This window comes from Chrysemys picta, unplaced genomic scaffold, assembly GCF_011386835.1.
Source record: "Chrysemys picta bellii isolate R12L10 unplaced genomic scaffold, ASM1138683v2 scaf2436, whole genome shotgun sequence".
NCBI lineage: Eukaryota > Metazoa > Chordata > Testudines > Emydidae > Chrysemys > Chrysemys picta.
The window spans coordinates 744-8688 of record NW_027055139.1 but is presented as its reverse complement, the minus strand read 5'-3'; the positions used below and the strand labels follow the sequence as shown (position 1 = coordinate 8688).

At 53.5% G+C, this 7945-nt stretch overlaps 1 protein-coding gene across 1 annotated transcript; it reads right to left on the bottom strand.

Moving 5' to 3' along the window:
* Positions 1-2269: 2269 nt before the first annotated feature.
* LOC135980261 (cAMP-dependent protein kinase catalytic subunit alpha-like) lies at positions 2270-4950 on the bottom strand. The gene is made up of 3 exons (XM_065580302.1): positions 4689-4950; positions 3736-3797; positions 2270-2463 (listed from the first exon to the last, which is right to left on the bottom strand). The coding sequence occupies exons 1-3, from the start codon at positions 4810-4812 to the stop codon at positions 2278-2280; spliced, it is 372 nt and encodes a 123-aa protein (XP_065436374.1). The 5' UTR covers positions 4813-4950; the 3' UTR covers positions 2270-2277.
* Positions 4951-7945: the final 2995 nt, after the last annotated feature.

Sequence of the window (7945 nt, the reverse complement as noted above, 5' to 3'; positions counted from 1 at the left end):
CTCTGGCCCCAGTGCTACTGTGTCACCCAAGAGCTACATGGCACAGAGCAGGGGTGACATTTCCATTGAAGCAGCTTCTGCAGACAAGGGGCCAGAGATCAAAGCTATTTAACCCAAGAACGATGAGGGGCCCCAAGAAAACAACTCTGCCAGCACTGCCTGTCACTAACACGCCCATCACCCTAGTCTCCAGGCTGCTGCAGGGGCTGCGATTTACCCTGCAGCCTCCTCTGAGCTGACGACTCTTCGTCGCTACAACCCATTAACCTCAGGCTGACAGACAGGAGACAGGTCTCCCTTCAGAGCCAGCCCCTCTTTAATCAGGCCGGCCACAGGGTGGGCTGTGGAGCTCAAAGGCACAACTCTCTTTGCTCTCCCCCCTACACACAGGGTGTAGCTCACAGGCCCCAAGAGCCAGGTTCAGAGAAGAGGGTCCAAGCCCCATTGCCGGGGCTTGAATTTTAGCTTTCACAGAAACTCCTGGGACAGTGTACCCCATACGGCTTTATGGGGAGGGGGCGCTTATACATGTATGTATGACATAACTGGAATATGTTTTGTGCTGCCTGTGCCATGTAATATATCTCCGTAAAGGTTCTGGTCTACTGTATCTATTCATCCTATTTGTACATCTAGATCGTTTTCTACTTGAGGTTAAGAATATGGGCTGTATGCTGGCTTGGTTTCTAAGTGAGCTTTGGGAGGCATTTGGTCAGCTTCTTTAGGAAGGAATTTGCCAGGTTAAGTACCTGATCAGGAAACACTTGGAGAACAATGCATCTTGGAATGCTCCAATCCACATAAGAGGTCTTCCTGGAGACATGCAAGATACCATGTGGACAATGGCTGCGGCCTGTAAAGACTGAGTCATGCAGGGACATGTGACTTGCCCAGGTGACTCCAGAACTCCATCTTGGAGCTGGACTTTGCATAGGAGGGGGGTCTCCACCCACAAGAGAGAGTCTATTTAAACCCTTTGGAGACCCCTCCATTTTGTCTTCAGCTGGCTAAGGAAGGAGCCTCTCCACCCCCCAAGGATACTTGAAGGGAACTGGAACAAATGACAGCAACTACAGGGGGTGTGAGTGATTGCTGGACCCAGGCTAAAAGGAGATTAGCCTGTAAAAGGGAGCATTCTGGAACTGGTGAGGAACTTAACTGTATTTAGTTTGATTAGACATAGATTTGTGCATTTTATTTTATTTTGCTTGGTGACTTACTTTGTTCTGCCTGTTACCACTTGGAACCACTTAAATCCTATTTTCTGTATTTAATAAAATCACTTTTTATTTAGTAATTTACTCAGAGTATGTATTAATACCTGGGGGAGCAAACAGCAGTGCATATCTCTCTATCAGTGTTATAGAGGGCGAACAATTTATGAGTTTGCCCTGCATAAGCTTTATGCGGGGTAAAACGGATTTATCTGGGTTTAGACCCCATTGGGAGTTGGGCATCTGAGTGCTAAAGACAAGCACACTTCTGTGAGCTCTTTTCAGATAAACTTGCAGCTTTGGGACAAGTGATTCAGACCCTGGGTCTGTGTTGGAGCGGACTGGAGTGTCTGGCTCAGCAAGACAGGGTGCTGCAGTCCTGAGCTGGCAGGGAAAACAGGAGCAGAGGTAGTCTTTGCACATCGGGTGGCAGCTCCCAAGGGGGTTTCTGTGATCCAACCCGTCACAACTCCATCAGGAGGAAACAATCCCACGTGATGGTTTCAAAGTCTCCACAAAGCCAATTGTGCATGAAGTTAGGACTTCCTCTGAGACACCCCCCCGCCCCCCGCACAGCAAAGCAGAGCTCATGCCCTAGGGACAGCGCAAGGGAGCTGGAAACTGAAACTGACTAGAAACAAAAGCAAAACCGACCAGGTTGGGGGTGGGGGGAGGGAGTATCACTGTTCAAAACCTGGAGTCAAAAGCAGAACAGAAGAGACTGAAAAAGGGGAATGATCAAAATTGATTTTTCTTAGCTCCAAACCTGATCCTAGATGTCACGCCAGGAACGTTTGTTCTCAAGATATAAGAGACGAAGACTGTGCCCTTCGACCCCTTCAGCACAGCTTTGGTTTTAAATAGGAAACAAATCGAGGGGATTGTGGGATCGGGGGGGACGGGGACGCAGCCCAGGACTGGGCTGGCAAGCAAAGGACATCTACCTTGAAGGAATACTCCAGTTTGATGAGTAATGAAAAGTCAGATCTTCTTCTGCTGGCCCCTCCCACGCACTCCCCTCTTCTGCACCCCCACGCAGGGTTCTGCTCCATATCCCTCCCCCTCACTGGGGATTCCACGGCCTCAGGCCAGATCTCCGCGGTAGCCTCCTGCGTCTCACCTTCTGTTCATCCAGGATCTTCATGGCATAGTGATTCCCGGTCTCTTTGTGTTTCACCAGCATCACCCTCCCGAATGGGCCTGTGCTCAGGGTCTTGATTCGATCAAACTGATCCAAACTGGCCGTGTTCTGGAAGGGGGAAAACAAACCTGACGGGGGGACAGACTGGTCCTGGGGGCACCAGGAAGGAACCTGCCTGGGACAGTAGGATTTGCACTGCAAGACTGGAGGGGTCTTTAATGACCATGAGGGGGTTAGTCTGTATCCGCAAAAAGAACAGGAGTACTTGTGGCACCTTATATATGCATCCGAAGAAGTGGGCTGTAGTCCACGAAAGCTTATGCTCTAATAAATTTGTTAGTCTCTAAGGTGCCACAAGTACTCCTGCTCTTTTTGCGGATACAGACTAACACGGCTGCTACTCTGAAACATGAGGGGGTTGTTCTTGAGAACATTGATATGAAGTAGATGTCATATTTCACCACCAGAGGGCGCCAAAGGAAACCGCTACATTTTGAATGAGACACGGACAAGGGATTCCCTGCTCCTTAGGCAGAACCAAAATCCAGTTCCAGACAGGCGACCCGCCCAGCTCCATTCAGTGGGGGCTGGTGCGTAAGAGGCGGGGGAGGGGCTGGGAGTCAGGACTCCTGGGTTCTAGCCCTCGGTCTGTGCGGAGAGGGAATGAAGTGCAGTGGTCAGAGGGCAGGAAACTAGGAGTCACAAGATCGCTTCCTAGTTCTGCCACCAACTTCCTATACCCTTGACCAAGTCCCTTCCCCCTCTGGGCCTCAGTTTCCCCATCTGTGCCATGGCGTTAATGACACAGGGTGTGCGGGAGGACTAGCAAAGTGAAAGTGCTGCACAACCACCCCAGGCGGGATTTCCAGTGGGGACAGACCCAGGGCTGACCTCAAAAGCTTTTCCGGCACCTACAAACTCGGGCACTGCGCCCAAGCACAGGCAGCAAACGGAGGCCCTTTGAACAGAGTCCCTGTTAACACAACCCCCGGGAGCCAATCTGGGGCTGGGCTGGACGACCACGCTGGGGCCTTGAGAGGAAGATGGGGCAGGGGGAGACAGGCTGGATCAGGAGGAGTCCCACATGGTTAGTGTCCCTCTCGACCAGCAGAGTGGAGTTGAACCTACAGAGTTCTTGGCTCTCCAGTTACCAGAGGGCAGATTGGGGGGGGGGGGGGGGGTGGAGAGCAACATGGTCCACTCAGCCCCAGGAGCAAAAATAACCCCAGACCCTTAGCAGAGGCTGTGTGGCAAGGTGGCTCAGCGATGGGGAAAGAGATCCAGGGGGTGATTGCAGAATAATCAGCCTGGGGCTACAGAGGCCTTGATTGGGGGGTGCTGGTGGGGGTGAGAAGGTGATCTGGGTTGGGGGCACAGTACCTGGGAGGGGTTCTCCCATTTCTTGAGGAAGTCTTCTTTGGCTTTGGCTAGGAACTCCTTCACTGTAAGGGAAACAGAAAGGGAGCAGCGTGAGGAGTCAGGAGTGGTGGTTTCAGGGCAGCAGCCGTATTAGTCTGTATCCTCAAAAAGAACAGGAGTACTTGTGGCACCTTAGAGACTAACAAATTTATTAGAGCATAAGCTTTCGTGGGCTACAACCCACTTCATCTGAAGAAGTGGGTTGTAGCCCACGAAAGCTTATGCTCTAATAAATTTGTTAGTCTCTAAGATGCCACAAGTACTCCTGTGGGTTGTAGCCCACGAAAGCTTATGCTCTAATAAATTTGTTAGTCTCTAAGGTGCCACAAGTACTCCTGTTCTTTTTGAGGAGTGGTGGGGCACCCAGCCTAATGGACACAGCTCCCCTTTCAGCCCCCCCACCCCCCGCTCAGTGAAGAGGCATGCAGTCACAAAGGGGGATGGCAGTGCCTGATTTGCCACAAAGGGTGGCTCAGCTGGGGATTGGCTAGAGAGAGGTCCATGCAGGGGCGCTCCCAAAACACCCCCACCCCCAGGCCTGCCCCTGGACACACCGAAGAACCCCGTCAGGGAGGGCTAATGCAGCCCCCAGCGCCTACCAAAGGGGCGCACTTGTGCCTCAAACCCCCTGCCCCCGCTGAACATGCCACTCAAGGGTGCCTGTTCCACGCCCCGCAACACACAACCTGCACCCCACAAGGAGACACTCGTACAACCCTCCAGTCAAATGACGTCACGATGCGTGGATCACTTTGCCCTAATGGGAGGATACAGGAGCTACACTGCTGCCAGCAAAAGGGGTGAAGGGGGAGGAGATTCCCCCCTAGCTTAAAGGGCAGAGGCCTGTGTGTAGCCTTCTCTCAACCATGCAGGCAGCAAGCACCAATCACACAGACAGACAGACAGACACACACCTGCAGAAAGCAGCCGGGAAAGTCGCAAACCCCAGTTGGGCTTTGCCCACAAAGGGGTTAAAACAACCAGCCGCAGCCTCCACAGCAGCAGCCCGGGAACAGCAGGTGCCCGGTTCTCTGGCATCCAACCAGGTGATCCTTCCTTCGCCAGCCGGGCTCCCTGTCCTTGCTGCCAGATCCCAGAACCACGGGAGGGGGGACTGATTTCCCAGGACAGCTACTTCAAGAACGGGGAAACCTGGACCAGTGACAACCGCAGCAGGGAGAGGGCTGAGGATTTGCTTCCTAGATGAAAGGGCAGAAGGGAGCCGGGCGGCAGCTGCCGGGCTCAGTTCCGGCTGGACCGACCATGTAACGCTGCCGGGTTTCAAGCTGTAGTGTTGATGGTGTAGTACGGCCTAGAACCTTGGACAGGTGTCTTTTTAAAATCAAAATATGTAAGGGCAGCGCCAGCCCTCTCCCAGGCACATTTAACAATTAACGTGCAAGAGGAAATGTCCGTCTCCCCGGGGAATCTCTCGGTGGGAGCAGCCGATGGCAGGAGCACACGCACGCTGGGAGATCAGCTCCCTGGGCATCGCTCTATGGGTGATCGGGGGGTGAAAGTTCCACTGTGCCAACCCCAGAGGCGGCTGCCTCAGGCGAGCCCAACGCTGACGCTCCAGCAGATTTCCCCATTTGCGAGTTTCTGATCCCAAAGCGCCCCCTACAGGCCAAGGCCTGCAACCAGCACAGTAAGGCACTCAGCAGGGTAAGCTGCTCCAGGCAGAAAGACATGGCCACATGATAGATGCCTCCCAGGTTCACACTGTGATGCGGTTGCCAAGAGCTTGTTTGCCAGAGGAAGGACCCTGCCAGCCCTGTGGAGACGCCAAGGAGAAGAGCCTGGCGTGATGCAAGGGGCTCTGCGGGGAGCACGGTAGCGTCAGGGAAGGCAGTAACCATTTCTCAGCTGTGGTGAGCAGTGCTGCACGCAAGGGGGGAAATTCAGGACTCCTGGGTTCTATCCCCAGCTCTGGATCTAGTGGGACAGAGCAGGGGGGACAAGGAGTCCCGACTCCTGAGTTCTCTTCCAAATCTAGGCAAGTCACTTCACCTTCGTCTCAGTTTCTCCATGTGTCAGCAGAGCCGATCCTGCCTCGTCTTTGGGAAGACGCTGTGTCCTTTCCATCCAAAGATCCCAGTCTAAGCACTAAACCACATCAGTTAATATCTTCCCTTAAAGCCATCATCATCCCCAGCCTGCCCCCGCACACCCAACAGACCAGGGCTCATGAGTCAGAAACCAGCCTGGGAACTGACCAGTGCAAAGAGGCCCACAGGTGGCAATGTCACAGCCCATCTGCCCAGCACAGGGCACCCCACAATCACCTCTTCACCACTGCCTGCCCCCTCCACCGGCTTCTGCTGCAGAGAAAGTCACTAAGGGGTTACTGCACCTGCCTCTGAGCCAGCCGGGAGATAGGCGACTGGCACGTGCACAGTGGTATACTGGGCAATCCAGCGTGGCACTGCCCGCAGCCCTGACTCTGCAAACCCTAATGCCACATGGGGAGCGTTACTCATGGGAGGAGATTTACGCCCCTGTGTCCTTGCAGGATCGGAGCCCAAGTTCCTCACGGAAAACGGATATAAAACAACATAAAAAGCTCAGACGGTGCTTTCACCGAGTCAATGGGCCAGAGGCGCAGGTAGCGTGAATCGCATGGCTGTATTGACTTGAAAACTGCATCACACCAGCCGAGGATCTGGCCCCATTGATGCCAATGGCCCGAGGGTGATTTGCACCAGCCGGGGAGCCGGCCCTGTATCTCCAAGGCTTCACTTTGTTTTCTTAAGTTCCACCAGGCCCAAGGGAGCAGCCGACTGTAGCCCAGCAGCCCTGGTGCGGGCCATCGCCCAGGGGTGCTGATGGGAGCATCCAGCTCGTGCCAAGGTCACCGTTCGCCGCACACTAATCCCAGCGTGCTCTGCCTTGGGGGGGAAACTCCGACCCGTCCAGGCCTCGTCCCAGCCCTTCTGCTTCTCAACTTCACCTTTTCTATTTTGGCTGTCACAAGGAGGAAGCCAGGAACACCTGTGCTCACAGGCAGGTTAGCAAGGCAGCCCAGGGGGCGGCTCAGCCAGGGGAGAGCTTCATCGACCTTCATTACATGGAGAGTCTTTAAACCACAGGGACTGGCTCAGACCCAAGGTCCATCTAGCCCAGGATCTTCTGACAGCTGCCAGCACCAGCTGCTTTGGAGAAGGTGCAAGACCCCTGTCGAGATGAGATCACCTGCCAGAGGGGAGATGCCTCCTTGCCTCTGGCAGAGGTTGGCTCATGCTCTGAAGAGGGAACGTCAATAGCCTTTCCAGCCACCTTGGTTAGTTTTCTTACCCCTCACTATTATCACTCTGTCCACTTAAATGTCGCATTGGGTTCAGAATCCTGGTCTCTCTCAGAAACACAACATGGTATGACAGTCAGGCGGCAGTGAGTTCCACAGGTTAATAGCACAACAGGACATCTCCTTTGCTCAGTTTTCAATTTACTGACATTTTGGCAAATGCTTGTGCCTTGCCAGGCAGGCTGAGCAGAGGAAGGGTGGTCCAGTGGTTAGAGCGCTTACCCTGGCTGACCTGGGTTTGATTCTCAGCTCCCGCCAGACTCCCTGAGGGTGTGTCTACACTGTAATAAAAGACGTGTGGCTCAACCGCAGCTGGCTCAGGGGCTAAAAACTGCACTGTAGACATTCGGGTTGGAGCCTGGCTCTGAACCCCAGCGAGGAGGGAGAGGTTCCGGGAGGGAGAGAATTTTTTGATGAAAATGTTTTTCCCTCAGAAAGTGCCAATGTGCCAAAGCCGGGGCTGTTTGCAGGATAGGGGGGGTTGGACAAATATCCCCATTTGGGAATCATTGGGAAACCGTTTCCAAGCTGCCCGAACGCCCTGCTCCGACATTTCTCAACGGCTCCACATTAGTTCAAAACCACGTCATTTCACCATCCCAGGGAATTTATACTGAAAAGGTAACAACAAAAATTAAAAGGTCAAAATGAAGGTCAAGCATTCCAGCTGCCCTGCTACCAGGTCGGCTTTCGGATGGCCAGCGTGCAAAGAGTTTGACTTCTCACCCTGATTTAGGGATGGCACTTTTTTTAATATCTCCAAAATCCTCCTAGGACGACGCTAATAAAGCAGGGAGAACAGCACTGCCCCTTCCACATAGATGCGGTGAAGGTAACTGTACTCACATGTGAGGTGCGCAGATACTA